Source organism: Arvicola amphibius, chromosome 4, assembly GCF_903992535.2.
Source record: "Arvicola amphibius chromosome 4, mArvAmp1.2, whole genome shotgun sequence".
Lineage (NCBI taxonomy): Eukaryota > Metazoa > Chordata > Mammalia > Rodentia > Cricetidae > Arvicola > Arvicola amphibius.
In genome coordinates this window covers 74471662-74489436 of record NC_052050.1, presented here as the reverse complement: position 1 = coordinate 74489436, position 17775 = coordinate 74471662, and the positions used below count along the sequence as shown (strand labels likewise).

At 47.3% G+C, this 17775-nt stretch overlaps 1 protein-coding gene across 1 annotated transcript; it reads right to left on the bottom strand.

The window, feature by feature from the left end:
• Positions 1–386: 386 nt before the first annotated feature.
• On the bottom strand, positions 387–16742 carry Lsm11 (LSM11, U7 small nuclear RNA associated). The gene is made up of 4 exons (XM_038326778.1): positions 16283–16742; positions 9709–9848; positions 4062–4145; positions 387–3676 (listed from the first exon to the last, which is right to left on the bottom strand). The coding sequence occupies exons 1-4, from the start codon at positions 16740–16742 to the stop codon at positions 3263–3265; spliced, it is 1098 nt and encodes a 365-aa protein (XP_038182706.1). The 3' UTR covers positions 387–3262.
• Positions 16743–17775: the final 1033 nt, after the last annotated feature.

The window sequence follows — 17775 nt, the reverse complement described above, 5'->3', positions numbered from 1 at the left end:
GCCTGGTTTACATAGTGAATTTCAGACCAGCCAGAGAGACACAGTGAGACGCTATCTCAAAAAAACAAAGCAAAGTGAAAATAAACAAATGAAAACCCAAATAAAATGGATGGATCTAGAAAACACCATATTGAATGCGGTAACGCAGACCCAGAAAGACAAATATCATATGTGCTCACTCATACGTGGCTTTTAGACATAAAACAAAGAAAAGCAGTTCACAAATCACAATCCCAGAGAACCTAGACAACAATGAGGACCCTAAGAGAGACATGCATGGATCTAATGTGCATGGGAAGTAAGAAAAGACAAGATCTCCTGGGTAAATTGCAAGCATGGGGATCATGTGAGAGGGTAGGAGGGGAGGGGAGACGAAGGTAGAGAAAAAGGAAAATATATATAGCTCAATAAAAAAATTTAACCCCCCCCCCCCAAAAAAAAAACCAAGCCAATTACTGGCCATACTAATTGCTGGCAACACCACCACCCAACAAAGCCAAACACTCCTGAAAAGACCTCAACAAGAATACAGGAATATTTCGTGAATTATTTAGGTGTCTAAAAATTAGTTTGAACAATCAAAACTGTTTATTCAAAAGAAAACCCTAATCCCCACAGAACACCAGCGAGGAGGCTCTACTCCATTCCCGATTCATGGGGTTCCTCAGAGGGAGGGGTCTTCTAGAGTCTTCTGTACTCGGCCTCACCAACCCCTTTCCTCAGGGTCTTTCTTTCTCAGCTGTTTCCATAGCAACTTTTATTGACTGATGGACTCATTCACTCACTCATTCATGCCAGGGACTGAACTCAGGGTCTCTGAACACCAAGCACCATCACTAAACAACCAGCCCAGTCCAGTCACTACAGTGACTCACTATAATCTATGTGACAGCATTTTTGAACAGCAATATTTTTCTTTATTTTTCTTTTATTTTTTGAACACAACCTATTTTTCTTTATTTTTGAAAAATTTTCCAATAATAAAGAAAAGGCAATAATTAAATTGACTTATTGAAAAATAAATACCATGCTTTGCACAAAATTGCACATTTCCTAGCGAGCATTCATTTCAGATCACTGTCCAAATTAAACAGATAAGCGGAGGCGATCTAAAGGGAGAGCACAGACTTTTCACAGCTACGGCTGTCATGTTGAGCAGGAAATTATAAATCAATCCTTATAGAAATATGGGAGAGTTATACAGCAACATGAAACTAGCATATGTGTAAAATAAGTCAGGAGGGTCACTAGGATGGACAGAAATTTCTTCTTGATTGCACATTTCCACATAGGCAGGAAAAAAGAGCATCCATTACAGCTCCTAGCTCTGGACAGCCACAGAGGCAACACGGGTGGAGATGGAGGCGCTGCAGCCTGATGAGTGACTGGAGAACAGAGACCCGGCACAGGAGGCAGAAGGGAATTTAGATCAGAAGACAAGAGTCATGAGCCTGGGCTGTACCCAAAGCCTCCACAGCCCTCAGTGCATCTGCCCTGCCTTCAAACTTAGATACGATGAGAAATAAAAGCAGGTGAACAGAAAACAGACAAAAAGCCCACAAATGCCCCTCTGGAAACAATGCACACAACAGATACCCTTGAAAAGCAGGGGCTGAGATGTCGGGGAGCAGCAAAAAGAAAGTCACTCTTTCCTTAATGAAGATGTTCCTCTGAGAAGAGCTCCTCTCTGGAGGGAAGAACAGGCCATGAGACACAGCTGCTCAGTTCTCACGGCCCTCTGCGGATGGCTACAGGACCGCAGATGACAGCTGGGAAGACACCTTTCTTAAATAGCACCCGCCTTGCTCGTAGGATAAAAGAATGTTTACTGAGCTATGCAAGAGAGTGAGGAAAATTACTCATGGCACTTAGATATGCTTAGAGGCTGTAAAACACCTTCCTAGAATTCTGCCACAACGCCCTGGTGAGGTAGGTGTCTGATGGGGAAACTGAGGCACATCTGCTCACTTTTCATTGTCTGATGAGGCAGTGGTCCAGCTAACAGAACTTTATTTAGCCTGCGTCTCAGGACGCTTATCCTTGCTATCTACAAACCCAGCAGGGGAAACATTCTATTCATACATACATTTTGACTAGTTATTTTTTATTTTTACTCGGAACATAAGTTATTTAACATAAAGCAAGTATAAACAAAATTCTGAAAATCAACATTGCCTAACAGTCTATGTCAAGATGTCGCCCATTCTGTATTGTGACTGAAAAGCATACGGTGATAGAATTCAAGTAGGAGCATCCCTGGGTCCTTTGGTATTCCTGTCACTCAAGCTTAAATGGGAGTCAAGGTGCCCTTAGGACACACCCATTCATTTCTAAGAACCTCAATGGCATAACACAGGGAAGAAAAGTATATGACCCTCTTTCACAGTGACCACCCAGTCCCGCCTAGAAAGGGGACTCTCAGCCACATGATATATGTGTATTACTGAGTTCATGCAGAACTCTCTGCGGTCAGACACGAAGGTCACATCAGGACAGTTGACACACGACACACGGGATGATACCACAGAGCACATGCACACTAGCACCATGCCACAGGAGTCGGAGAGGACAACGAGCCACAAGCACGGCACAGTCCCATCTGGTACACCATGTGCAGAGGCCACCTCTGGTGAGGGGAAGATCGACAAGCTTCTGCTTTCCTTCCCACGAGAAGAGGGGATCAAAGCGGAGCTGTCTCCACGGACTACTTAGAGCGGTCACCTAGCTGAGCTTCACTCCTGCATACACTGGTAATTTTCCTAGACCTTATTAATATTCAAGGATGAGAAATGTCACTTTCTGGTCAAGACAGAATGATGTAGAGCAAAGGTCAGTTCCAAGATATGGGTGCAGGGCTCTCGGGCGATTTACACTGTTGTTCTTAGGTCAGACTCAGGGTGCTCGAGCACTAGCTTTTAGAAATGAAATCATTCTTTCTCAGGCGTTTCTTACAGTTTCCATGGAGTGGATTCTACTCGTGCTATGACCCTGAGGCAAAGGGAACAGCTTACACTTGAGACTCTGGAGTAGACCAGGACAGCCCGGCAAGAGATACACCGTGGATGGCTTCTGCCTGCTTAGGACTGCTGACCAGTCTTCCCCCTGACTCGGCTTCCAGAGGGTGAGCCAGCTCTGTCCTCTGTACGGGCAGAACCAGTGGGAACCCCTGTGACTCACACTTTGATTGGGGTACTAGGGTACGGCAAAGGAACAGGTCATGCACTTTACTTCTAAACCCAAGGGTCAAGTGGGGCTGAGCTGGTCACTGTGCGAGATGAACCAGCAGGACATTCTCGCCTCGAATGAAAATCTGATTTATGTGCCGTGTGAATACCTGCTGGTAATCCACCTTGGGCTTTCTCTTTTTCTTTCGGGATGTGCCCCGTGAAAGGGTGGTGGCCCTGGAGAAGGTGCCTCCCGCACTGGACCCCTCTGTCCGTGTAGTCCTCCCTGACAGCTCAGACCTGGACCCCTCCCTCGCAGATGCCTGCAGGGAGGAGGGGACGGAGCGTGAGCGCCGGTGGGAGGAGCCCCGGTCAGTGTCTCCTCGTCCCCACACTGAAGCCACCTTCCAAGTGGATGTCTGGGAGTATCTAGACAGGGTGGAGTCTTCAACTGCAGACTTGGAATCTGCTTCCTTTTTGGAGGAATCCTGGAGTTTCAGCCGATCAAATAGCTATAAGGAAAGCAGTGATAACTATTAGCTGTGGAATACCTCCATCTGACTGCCAAATGCCAAGTGCAGAGTCCTCAGCTACGGCTTGTGAAAGCTTGCACTGACTTTTTTAAATAAAGGTAATGGTCACTTTTCAATTTCTAGACAAAACTCAGATAACTATGACAAGAGAAAAGGCTCCCCTTATATCTGCGGTACGAAGTTGGAAGGCAACTTGTGGCTCACATATGCAGGTAAAAAGCAGGTGCTTTAGGATCTGCTGGAAGCATGCAGGGAGGGACTACGACTCTGATGTGGACACCTGGTTCCCAGGCAGTGGTTTGTGACCATAACATCTAAGCTAGAAGGCAGGGTGGGCACACAGGAGTCAGGGGGAGCTGCCTACCCTTGTGAGAGTCAGCGAAGAATCCCGTTCGTAGGCTTTGCCTAACACAGGCTTACGGTAGGTCTCATCCACATCAGTGAGGGCCTGGAGGAGCCCAAAGGAAGAAAGGGGAAAGGGTGTTACTGATAGTGGCACTGATAAAGGTAGAGAGCGTCTAGGCACGAAACTACACAGGTGACTCAGCCTGGTTACAAGACGGTAAAGTCGGATGCAGCTGCTAGGATGTCCAAGCTTCCTCCGGCATATTAGGCGAACTTCTTTGACAATGGCAAGGCCTTTACAACCCCATGGTAGGTATTCAGAAATTTCAGTGCACAAAAATATGCAGAGAGCTTATTAAAATACAAGCATAAGGCTGTTCTTAAAATAAAAGTGAAGTTTTTTTGTTTGGCTGGTTCTGTTTTACCCCTTCTATCCTAACTCCCCCCCCCCCCTTTTTGAGACAGGATCTCATTATATAGACCTGGCTGGCCTGGAACTCTCTCTGTAAGCCAGGATGGCCTCAAAATCACAGAGCTATGCCTGCCTCTGCCCTGATGAACTGGATTAAAAGTGTACACCAGCACACAGCTAAAAAGTATTTTACATTTGTGAGTCTGTGGGAAGGTGGACAGAGCTCTGAGGAAAGGATTTCTCCAAAGCAAATGCTGCAGCTCTTAGGGGAAGTCTGGCATTGGAAGTCGAGGAATACCACAAAGTCACACTGCACAACAAGCCTCACACAAGAATTTACTGGGAAAGACACGGAGGGTGGCTGCCTCTGCTCAGGAGAGAAGCAGCAGAGAACTGAGTGGGAGGAAGACTTATATAAGGATTTTGGGGGGCAGAGTTTTCCAGGGTGGAGATTTTCAGGGTAGGGATTGGTGGGATTTCAAGCTCAGTAACTGGTGGATTTTAAACTCAGGGATTGGTGGGATTTAGAGTCCAGGGACTGGTGAGTTTTGAAGCCCTGGAACTCTGATCTCAGATTTTTAACCCTACATCCTCAGACCATCACACACTTCCTTGGACTCTCACTGCAACTGGGCTGCATTTTCACCACAGCCTCTCCTGTGTGCTCTAGGAACCCCAGTCCTGCCACACAGTGCCACGCCTCAGTTGCTCTCCACAGCCCTTCCATGTCCTTTTTTTAACACAACACTACCTAGGTGACTCTTGCATTACAAATTTCAGTTAGCAGCTGAGGTACATTCTTGCATGAGTACACGAGGGTGCAGCTCTAATCCCTTATTAAACATCCGGTTTGAGCGTCATAGCTAGGAGGAGTTGATTCTTCCGTGGTTGGCTTATTCTATGTGGTCACTTTTAACCAAGATGGGAGTGAAGTCATATAGCAAATTCCATCCTTTCCAACTCTAGCAAAGATGGCTGTCAGCCATGTGGCTGCCTCCATCCCAGTGGGGTGACTACAGCAAGTTACATTTCCTTTAAGATTACCTATGTACAGGCTTTTTAACCATCAACTCCAGTGTTACAAGCTTTAAGTTAACCCTTTCATTACAGAGTTTACAGACATTTTTTGTTTTGTTTTTCGAGACATGGTTTCTCTGTGTAGCTTTGAAGCCTGTCCTGAAACTCACTCTGTAGACCAGGCTGGCCTTGACCATACAGAGAACCACCTGCCTCTGCCTCCCAAGTGCTGGGACTAAAGGCGTGCATCATCATCGCCTGGCTGAGTTTATAGATTTTTAAAATTATGCCCAATATGCTTACAAATCTTGAGAAAATTTACACAGCTGGAGCATGGTACCACATGCCTTTAAAGAGAGAAACAAACAAACAAACAGAACAACAACAGAGAGGGACCAAGAAGGGATCTGGCTCAGGGCTTGGCAAGCATTTCACCACCAACCAACATCTCCAGCCCCAGAACTCCAAAGTTTGTACAATAGTCTTACAAATCCTGAGGTAAGACTGTTGTTACTTTAGGAAAAAAGACCAAAAGGGCTGAGGTGAGTAGCAACGGTCCCCATTGGGAACACTGTCTCTTTGTGTTCCTCTCCTTTCTGTCACAGAGCCAGGGGGCTCACCCAATATGGGACAGAGATCTTAGAGGAAACCTTTAAACAAACACTCTTGGGTCTAGAGGAGAGGAAGCCATACCTCGACTCCAGAGCCAGTATTTAATTGAAGGGGGACAGCACAAAACAACAGTCTAATGCCACTCCTACCTAATACACCTGAATACCTGTAAAACTGAACCCAGTAAACTGAGAACAGAGAAGCCTTATAGATAGGGAATGTCTGAGTCCTGGCTATAGACAGGATGATGCAGTGTGTGTGTGTGTACATGGGTGTGTATGTGGCAACTGGTCTACTCCTTCACTTTCTCCCCTCCCTGGCTCTGGCTCCCACATTGAAACAAACTTACAGATCCATCAACAGTGACTTAAAAGACAGGACAATTACACAGTGAGGCGGGAGACCAGACAAAAACAACAGAGCTTAGAGCTGAAGAAAGAGAAAGCTTGAATATAGGGGATGGGGAAGATTTTTCCATTTCCTGATCTCAGTATTTGTAAAGGTCCTAAATATACTTGGATCTGGGGTGCCATTAGAAGGCTGTTTGGGCTGATGATCTAAGTGTAGTAAGGCTACATTTGATTGTAAGGACAAACAACTTAGGGCCTTCAGGTCAGGTGCCAGGTGTAGAGGCTGAAGGTTTCCTAAAGGGCATCGCAAGGGGAGAATGGGAGGGCACCAAAGACACTGTTCTCATGCATAGGTATGGGGGGGACAAGAGGGGAAAATGTCACTGCAGGCTGTAGTCCCCAAAATTCAGGGAGTACCCAGGAAGACCAAGCCATTCCTTGGGTTATCACTGCACTCAACAGGAATCATGACTAACAGCCCAATGAAGAGACTCGGTGCCTGATATTGGAGCTTTCGAGGAGGCCTGAAGGCTTGCCTAGAAGCAATGAAAAACTGAGCTCAGGGATGGGGTCTTATTAACAGGAACCCATCAGGAATCAAGTCCAAAAGCCATGAGGGCCTAGAGGTGTGAGATTATAGGCAGCTTTGAGGGAGAGAAGGAAAGGGGGGGCAGGAAGGAGGGCAATATCCCAGTTGGGCTTAAGGAAACTGCAAGATTATAGCGGCGGGGGGCGGGGGGAGTCAGGTGAAGAGGGCCAGCTATAGCCTTAATTGGGGTACCTCTGCCTCCAAGAGTACCAGAGGGGTGCCAGACGCTCAACAGTCTCTTCCTTGGACTCAGGGAATCATTTACACCAACTTAAGGGAGAATGTGCCACTAGTGGACAGAGTTGCGATCAGTGAGTGGGAAGGTGTGTGTGCTGCAGGTGGACTGGAGATGAGGGGCAGGGTCCCAAGGCAGCAGCCCCCGAGGAGGAGCTCAGGCGGCAGAAGAGCTTATCCAAGTCACAAAACCAATCTAAGAGTTACAGCTGTGAAGGGAAGGCTTTCCCAATGAAGGAGTTACAGCTCTGTGGGGAAAGATCCTGGCTGTTGGGAGCCAAGGACGACAACAATGTCACACCGCGCAACACACCTCACAAAAGAAATTGCATAAGAGGAGAGACACAAGAGTGGCCAGAAGCAGCAGGGAACTGAGCAGGAGGCAGGTTTTACATGGAGTTTCCTAACGGGTGGAGTTTTCCAGGGTGAAGATTTCCAGGTTGGGGCTAGGTGGAAGGAATTTCGGGCTCACGGATTGGTGAGTTTTTGAGCTTGGGGATTGGTGGGTTTTAGGATCCAGAAGCAGGCTTGAACCTTCTACCGTACATGGTAGACTTATATAGGGTTTCTTGGGGGTGGAGTTTTCCAGGGTAGAGATTTTCAGGGTGACCACTGGTGGGATTTCAAGCCCTGGAATTAAGTTCGGACTTTTTACCCTACACGTGTGTGCTTCCACGTGGGCATAGACATCAGATAACAATCTGCAGGACTCAGTTCTTGCTTTCTATCAGTGGGATCTGAGTATCAAATCTTGTCTTCAGGCTTGTTGGCCAGTGACTTTACCTGCCTGAGCCATCTCATCAGCTCCAAAGCTATTAGAGATTCCCATGCGTACTGTTAAACAGAAACCCTAGGTGGTTATGCTGCAGAACAGCTGTAAACCACATGCTAAGAAACATGCCTACTCCTTTATCCTCCTGTTTCAGTGAGCCTGAGGTTCACCAGGCAGTTCTCACCAGCAAGATCAGCATCAGCCTCACAGGAACAACTGTCAAGATCAATGAGATAATACAATGGAAATTACTCTGAAAAATGCAAACTCACCTTACACATCTAAAGAAATAGTAATTATGACCACTACTGACAATAATTATTCTCCATAATTCTTCCCCCCAGGGCCAGGTATGGTGGCTCACCCCTGTAATCTCAGGCAGAAGACTGAGGCAGGATGACTATTGTAAGTTCAAGGCCAGTCTAGGCAGCATAATGGGGTCCAGGTTACAGAGTGAGATCCTGTCCGGAAAGACAAACAGAGAAACTTGGCTCTTATCAACAATAAAATCATCACAGAATGTGAGTCTTCTTTCTGAAATGAGAAACCTGAGGCTAGGAGGAGTTACTAAATGGTGAAGCCACTAGGATTCAAATTCCGTAACAATTAAAAGAAGGATTTCAAGCCAGATGGCGCACTCCTTTAATCCTGGCAGTTGGGAGGCAGAGGCAGGAGATCTCTGTGAGTTTGAGGACAGCCTGGTCTACAGTGCTAGTTCCAGGACAGCCAGAGCTACATAATAAGAGACATTGACTCAAACAAACAAACAAACAAACAAACAAACAAACAAACGAACAATAAAAGCAGAGTTTTAGGAGTCATAAAGACTCAGGCTAAAGTCTTGTACTTTCTTAACAGTAAGATCTGGCATGAGTCCAACTTCTCTGGACTCAGTCTTCATCTGTAAACAGTACAGCAGAACGGGCAGCCCATCCATGAACAGACATGGAAGGTGGAAAGGCTGCAAGTCTGAGGCCAGGTTCCACTACAGGTGTGTGTGCTCAAGGAGGTCAGCAGTCAGACCCGGGTGTCACAGGCCACAGAAGCTGCGCACCTTGGGTTTTGAGACAGGAACAGAAGAGTGGCTGTCAGGCATAGTGATGCATGCCTTTAATGGCAGCACTCAGAAGGCAGAGGTAGGCAAACTCCGTGAGTTCTGGGCCAGCCTGGTCTATATAGTGAGTTCCACCAGGAGTACATAGTGAGACTTTGTCTAAAACCTGATTTATAGAGGTAGTTCTAGAAAAGCCAGGGCTACACAGAGAAATCCTGTCTCAAAAAAAAAAGAATTATTAAATGATAACATAATTATACCTTAGGGTTAGGTCTCTCAACCTTAGCACTAAAGGCATGTAGGACAAGATAGTTGGTTGTTTGGTGAAGGGAGGCTGTTTGTGGGCTGTCAATGTTCATAAGGCAGCATTCCAGCATCTCATACAGATGTGACTATGAAAAAAATAATCAACTCTCCACACACTGCCCTGTGATCCTGCGAGGGAGGGAAGAACACAACTATGCAGGCTGAACACCCTGCTTTAAGGAAAAGGAGCAGTAATGCTGTTTTCAGTGGTGACTGTCAAGGTGTAGAAAGAATTCAGTTCTGAGGTCTTCTGAGGCTTTGCTTAACAAGGCTACCTATGTCCTTTAGACACATAGGAGCTTTGTGTCATAGGCACTTACCATATTCCAGAACTTGTCGAATGCAACCAGGAAGCCTGTGCAGACACCCCGAAGTCCCTTGAAAGTGCGGATGTGAACATTGACCTTCACTCCCTCTCGGATACAGCGGTGGAGCTCACCCAAGGGGCTGCCTTCATGCACTGAAACAAGAGAAGGCCTGGGTCAGCAATGGCCAACACCCGCCTTCAGCGGCAGGCCAGTCAGGGCCACCGGGCACTCCTGGTACAGTCAAGGCAACTTTACATTTACCACTAGAAGCCTCGTGAATGGCAGAATTAGCACAGCCAACACACTTCAGAAAGAGGCCAGATTCCAACAGACTGTGGAAAAGACACACACATGACGCAAATCTAAGTCTTTCACTATCTATAAATGTCTCCTCTATTTGATCATGACAGTGATTCTAAGATGTACCATCATTTTAAAAAAAAATGTCTGAAGGCAAAAAAAGAAATAAAGGGGAATGCTCGCACCAGTAGTTGGGTTCTTCTCAGTCCTGTGTTCTTCAGGACAATTCTGGTGGACTGCATACCTGGGCCAATCCCCTCGTGAACCAAAAGCCAATTCATGCGTTTGAGGGAAAGAAGCTGTGGTTTATACTGCCTCTACATCCATGCTATCCCCTCAAAGAAAATAGCCTTTTAAACGTTCCTCACTAAAATAAAAACACATTTTAAGTCAGACATGGTGGCACACCTCTTCAATCTCAAAACTCAGAAGTCAGAGGCAGGTAGATCTGAGTTCAGGCCAATCTGGTCCACAGAGTGAGTTCCAGGACAGCCAGGGCTACACAGAGAAACCCTGCCTCAAAAAAACAAAAATAAATATAAAAATAAAACCATATTTTAAGAATATGACCATTATACTTATTTCTACAGGTGTAGAGAGTTGTTCATCTGAGTAATTCTATAGTATGTGCCATAGAAGTTCAAAATTGTGAACTGGGTGTGGCGGTGCACGCTTTTAATCCCAGTGCTTAAAGGCAGAGCCACACAGACCTCTATAAATTCAAGCCTAGCTGTTCAGAAGATGTAAAGTTGTTTCAATGTTTATAATTTTATTTATTTTAGTTTAATCAATACGTTGTTATGTCTGCCTTTAAGATGAATTATATATTTTTTAAATTTAAAATTTTATTTTTCAATTTCTCATACACAATATTAGGTTTCAGGATGGCACTGTGGAGCAATGTTTGTTTTTGTTGTAGAATAGCTTTTTGATGTATAGCCTGCAGGAGCTCCTGAAGTTCCTGGTATTTCAATGTACATCTCCATGCTGGGAAGAAATGGGCCTGATGGTTTGAGGGCATCTGCTGAGCATCTGGCTCTCGAGAGTCCTAATAAGCATCTTGTGAACATCCACTGTGACTATGCAAAGAAGAAATAACGGGCAGGAAAGCTTCCGTTTTTAGAATGAGACATTTTCTTGCAAACCTTGGGGCAATGACAGGTTTTTCTTCTTGTCAGTTTATTTCTTGTGCTCTGCTGGTTTGAATATTAAAAAACAAATAAACAAAAATTTCCCCAAAAGACCTCAATGCATTTTTAAACAAAAACTTGATTCTTGCTAGGGGTATAAGAGAGAACAGCCTTGCACTTGAGTTCAGATAACCGATTTCTTCATTCATGAGTTGGTGTAGAAATGAATACTGTGACAAACGAAGGAAAATCCTCTGGGAAGGAAATGACTCAACAGACGCAAGTGGGCGTTTCTGAGCCAGATTGGAAATTAGGTAACCTGGTACAGTTGGAGGCAAAGTGACAGTGGCCTCACAGTGACAGAAACAGCAGCCTCAGAAGGGAAGCAGAGAATGCTGCTGGTCGTTGACGTGTCTTCTGGCAATGGCTTTGGACCCTTGATAAGCGTGTATGTGTGGATGCGCATGCACACGCCTATACATGGATCTGTGCATGTCACAGGCTTTCCAAAATCAGCACCATCCAGATCTTACCCAGAATAACACCGGTGAGTGACTTTTCCCTTATGAGTTCAAGTTTCTTCATTTGTAAAATGAAATTGGACTAGTGACCTTCTAGATCACTTCTGGGAACAGGTTTCTATTCCATTCATTAAGTTCATCACAATGTCTGTGTTAGACCCTTTGCACACATATGCACTGCCCTGCCTCCCAGGCACACGCTTTCACAAAGCAGTTGTCTTTCTCAGATGAACAAACCAGGGGCCTTAATGTAGCTTCCTAAAACAGAGGGAACTAGCATGCACCTTAACTAAGCAAACGGCAACACAAGGATCTTGCTTACATTGGTAAAGTTCTTTTGATTTCTCTTCTTCCAAAGATTCAGTAAGCTGTAGTTCCAGAAAGCATTCTTTTCTCTCCATAAGTGGTCAAAATATAACATGAGCACCACCTATGAAAACACGCTAGCAAGGCAAGAAGGAGCCTCCTTCAATTCTACTAACACTGAACATTTTTTTCTAGCCATTTCCACGACAGACTCCAAATGGACATGAGTCAGGCTCCTTAGACTTTGTATGGAAGTGTGTGTGTGTGTGTGTGTGTGTGTGTGTGTGTGTGTGTATGTGTTCTTCCAACTTTCTTTTTGGAAGAAAGTTCTTCCAAAATCTCTTTCTCTACTGCCACTATTCTTGAGACACATCTGTCCAACTCCAGATGAGCTTTGCCATCTCTGCTTGTGGTTAGCAAGAAGTTCAAGCCATAGACTGTCAGGGATTAAGACTTTCCCAAGCCGGGCGGTGGTGGCGCACGCCTTTAATCCCAGCACTCGGGAGGCAGAGGCAGGTGGATCTCTGAGTTCGAGGCCAGCCTGGTCTACAAGAGCTAGTTCCAGGACAGGCTCTAGAAACTGCAGGGAAACCCTGTCTCGAAAAACCAAAAAAAAAAAAAAGAAAAAAAAAAAAAAAAAAAAAAGACTTTCCCAGTATTCCCAGTACTCTTACTGAAACAAATTTGGTCCAGAATCTTACCAGTTGATTGGCAAATTCCAGGTCTCCTGGCTCCCTTCACCAGCTACAGCATCCTCCTCATTACTGCACTGCAGGCTCTCCGCGAGTCAGGCCACCCCTCATGTCATTTAAGTCTCACTACCTACACACAGGTGCTGTCGCTCCCAACAGGCTGAGGGTGCTTTTGCTGTATTCAGATGGAAATCATGAATGATGGATTCTTAGTTCAGCAACTTCAAGCTTAGGGTGCCAGGACTGCTCTCCTAGGCCCACACCTCCATAGCCAGCCGGTACCAATAACTCTGGATTGTTGGATACAGTGCCTGCATCTTCATGGCTCTCAGCTGCCCTTCTCTGTCCACAGACTCATCATCTCAGCACGCCTTCGGTTCTTCACTGGCTCAGCCTGCACATCTCTGTTCCCAGCAACTCTCTGGAACGTTCCAGCAACCCTCTAGCTGCTGCTGGGTGTGCCTAGGGCTAGTGTCCTCAGGACTGTCTGCCTGCTCTGCCCAAGATAAAGAGCACAAGTGGACAATGAAACCATCAGATGAAGATTCACCTGAGCCGAGTGTTCCAGCAGAAGAGGGTAATACAGAGGGGGAGAGGATAGCAAGGGCCGTGTCCATAGCACAAGCATGGCCCCCAGTCTACTAACCGCTAACTTTGCGCTCGGTCACACAGGATCTGCAAGTTTACTGAGCATGTTTGTGGATGTCATGAGTAGAGGAGGTGATCCTCCTCCCACATCTGGGGACATCTGTAAGATGGGTGGAGTCACCCAGAGAGGTTGTTGAATTGAAGTAGTGTCTCCTGGAGCTATTATAGGAGGACATTGTAGAGTTGAAGCACAGTCTTCCAAAGTGGCAGTTGTCAGTCAGTATGAGGAGCAGAAGTGAGAGCACATCAAACAGGTATGAGCTACAGAGATTTCTGTGACCAGACTGACAACGGCCTGAGGTAACAGGTCCCAGGTGGCTGAGACAAAGTGTCCCTGGGCAGATATGAAGCTTTAAAAGTAGCCCTAGCTCCAGCTGGCTGGTGTTGGTGGTGCACACCTTTAATCCTAGCACTCTTAAGAGACAGAGGTAGGCAGATCTCTGTGAGTTAAAGGCCAGCCCGGTTTACAGAGTGAGTCTGGGACAGCCAGAGCTACATAGAGAAATTGCCTCAAGGGAAAAAAAAGTCACCATAGTTCCTAAGAACAGTTCCTAACTGTGGAAGTGGCTGGATGGTTGATGGCTCCAGAGTTTCTGAGGTGGAGGCGCTGGAGCAAAAAGGGCCCAGTCACCACCTTCCCCAGCGGAAACCTCAGGAGTGGCAACAAAAGGCCTTCAAGGCACCATTGGGCTCAGGGACCACACAGATAACAGAAGCTCCTATCTGGCCTACTGCCCCGCCTGACCTGACAGGCTGCCTGGGCAGTTTGGGCTACAGAGGACTCTGGGAGGTTCTGACAGCTGCCATGAACAGACTGAAATGCTCACTTTCACCACAGCTGGTTCAAGAGGTAAACAAAATACTGAGGAGTGCTGTCAGTGGAGGTCTACCACAAAGTTAACCTTCTTTTCTGGTGCGCTGTCTCTAGCACCCTCAGGGAAGGCCGCGTCCTCCTGCGCTCACAATCATCTCCAATTTACAGAGGCTCCACAGCAGCAAAGTAATTTGTTCAAGGTCACTTATCTAGCCATCCACTGAGCCAACACGCAGCAGTTACAAGTATTCTGATCCTTAATTATGTCAACCTGGAAATAATAATGACCACCACTACATCCTACAGATAGTGACAGCAGACACTGTGGAAACCTTCCCCATTAGAGAATGTCACTGTTGCAAATGGTTTCAAATTGTTGATCAATTTAACCCTTACGGCAAACAGACAGATGTCACTACTGCTTCCATCAATATGTTGGAAAGTCAGGTCCAGCCAGCGGTGGGATGTGCCTAAAATACAACAGCTGAAAGGAGATGAAGCCAGTGTTCGAACCAAGGTGAACCCTGTACATGTGTGAGAAGGGCCAACCTCTGCAACATGTTAAGCATACTATATAACTTGATTTTTGAAGACTTTTTATGCATGTCCTTTTTTAACTTTAAGTCCTAAAGAGGACCCTTGAAAAAAAACTCCTTAAATATAATCCTTTGACTTAATTAATCATTTGACAAATTAATCATTTGCTTGCTTTCTGAAAGTAATTCTTTGTGGTATCTACCTATCTCTCATGGTACTCCCAACTGCTTCACGTTTCCAGTGACGGGGGGGTGGGGTGGGGGGGGTGGGGGGGGTGGGGGGGTGGGCTAACCCTGAGATCCTGACTCCAGAAATGAACTTAATCAAGAGAACCAGATGGAGCTGGTCTTCACACAGTCCTAACAGAAAAACCAGAACCACTCTCAAGTGTTTCCCTTGACAATTCTTGGTAGTGAAGCAGTAAAAGGAATAAATGGGACTAAATGTGCACCGGGAGCCTTGGGTGCAATTCAACAAGCGACCAGCGCAAAACCACATAGGCAAAAGAAGGCACTGCAATGGTTCCTTCCAGAGCAGTGCACGCTCTGTTCTTCTGCTACTGCTGTGCAAGCTAGCTCTGAAAAATCCTAGCTCCACGGGAAGGCTTGGTACCATGTGTCTCCCACAAAGGCACCAGGAGCAGCACACAACTTTTCAGGATATTTCTCTCTTAATAAACAAATTTCTAGGAACATCAAAACAAAATCTCTTGCCGAGTTCACTCCTCTATTCGAAAAGAAGTCACTTGAACATTGTAACGATTTAATTAGTAGGCTACAAGACACCCTAACTGGCTAACTAGGTCATTGTGTTCACAGGGCAGATGTCAGAATTATTTGGTATAACCCTAGGCTGTTTCTAGCCCATTTGCACAAGACCCAGCTAGCACATTAGAACCTTTGCTGTTTACAGCTTCACCCTGAGCATCTATTAGGAAGCTGCAAGAAATTCCTTTGTGCCATTTACACCTTCAGAATTTTAAACCACCTGCACTGGGGCAACTTGAGCCTGGCAGATACTGCCCCAGCCAGCTAGGGGCTGTAAAACGGCACCTGTGTGTTGGTGGCATTGTGTCTGCAGCATTCCAACAGTAGTGATTTAGTTAATGTGAACAGAGGTGGATCAAGTCCCCGCAGGCAATTTTGCAAACGGCACCCCAGGCGGAGCTGTCACTTCCCATGCCGGGATATGAAATGTCTCTTGTGCTATGAGAACAGATCCACTGCCTCACTCTCCTCCTGGCCCTCAGATCCCACTCACCGTAAGACTGGCAGTGTGTGTTTCCACACAACTTCCGTATGTCTCCTGACCATCTGCCTGCAGTGGTCCCCAAGACCTCTCATCACTTCTGCAGACCTCTGATGCTCCCCAAACTGTGTGCAAGCCCCACAATCACTCCGCATGCCTCACGACTCCCGCAGCCCCTCTACAGCTTCTCTCCACCGGGGAACACTCCTCCAGACATCAACGGCCTGTGTAGATCTTCCCGCGTGGGTCATCACTCTCCCTCGTCCTCAATTCGTGCAGAGGCCCCTGTGACTCACAGGCGACCCTCCCCGCGCCCCTACCACCCCCGAGTCTCCTGCAGAGAACCCCTGCAAACCCTCCCTTGCTCTCCCGCCGCCCCGCAGCACTCACAGGGCATTCGCGTGAGCACATTGCGGGGCACCTTCTTGCTGCGCCCGGGGCCCTGGCGTCGAGCCCCGGCCGTGCCGTCCGCGTCCTCCTTGACCACCATGAGGCGACGGAGACGCTGGATGCGCTCGGGATCTGGGGTGGGCGCGGCGCGGCGACGGCTCCTGGTGGCGGTCCCGGCTCCCGTGGAGGTTCCGGTAGAGGTTCCCGCCGAGGCCGGCTCCCCCGTGCCCCGCGCCCGGCCGCGCCCGGTGCGCCCGCCCTTCAGGAAGCTCTCGTACTCCGCCACGTTGTTAAAGCAGGGAGCGTTGGGGTAGGGGATGGGAGGCAGGCGCGGCGAGTACAGGGCCAGCAGCGGGTCGAAGCTGTAGGAGCTGACGTCCAGCCGCGGGCTGGGCGGGCTGGCTGGGCTGGCTGGGCTGCCGGCGCGAGCCGGCCTCGCCCCCCACTCGCGCTCCTCCATGTTTGAAAGGCCCGCAAGCCGAGGCCGATGGGAGGGAGGAAGGAGAGGGGCCGGCAGAGGGCGGCACTGCGCAGCCGCAGCCGCTGCTTCAGGGACCGCACTGGGCAGCCGCGGCCACCAGGGAGCAGCATCGACTAGCTGCAAAAAGCTGCAGGGGGCGTGGCGCGCAGTGGGGGCGTGGCCGAAGGCGTGACCTACTTAGGCCTCGCTCCGCCTATTGACATTTACTGTCTTTTCTGAATTTGAGGTCTAACGTCAACAAAATAAACAATTAGGGACAAATTATTCGAAAACAAAGCCAACCTTGTGAAGACAGTACAAAAACTAACCGTTTATTTCAAAAGCTCATTTGATACTTTAACTGACAACCTAGGGTGTTTGATGCTCCGGTGTGGGCCCTGAGATCTGCATTTTAAAGTTCCCAGACATTCTCTGTTGTCCAACCTGTGCTGGAGGCAAAGGACAGGACAGCAAAACATACCCCATTTCGCTTTCCTGTTAAGTACTACTCCAGATATGGGTCGGGTCGCATTAGCCTGTCTGAGCTCGAATTATTGCACCTCTTTGGGTTTCTACTGTCATCCTGTGAAATATGACAGGAAGGGTACAGCGCACACAATGGATGCATATTAGCTGGTTAAATACTATAAAAGATGGGTGACTCCAATCCTCATTTCCTTCCCCTGCTCACTAAATCTGGAGACCCCTTAGTATCAAAGGAAAGAACATTCACTCCATCGTTCCTGAGTACTGCAAAATCCAAAGAATCATAAGATCAGACCAACACTATTTTATAGGTCGAATTCAGCAAAACTAAGATATATTTCACGTGTATGTTTGCCGGTGTGTATGTCTGTGAACCACATGCAATAATCGGTGCCAGCAGAGGTCAGAGTGTCAAATACCCTGGAACCGGAGTTATAGACAGTAGGGAGCTGCCATGTGGGTCCAAGGAATTGAACCCCAGTCCTCTGGAAGAGCAGCCAGTGCTCTTACCAGTGAACCATCTCACCAGCCCCAAACCATTTTTTAA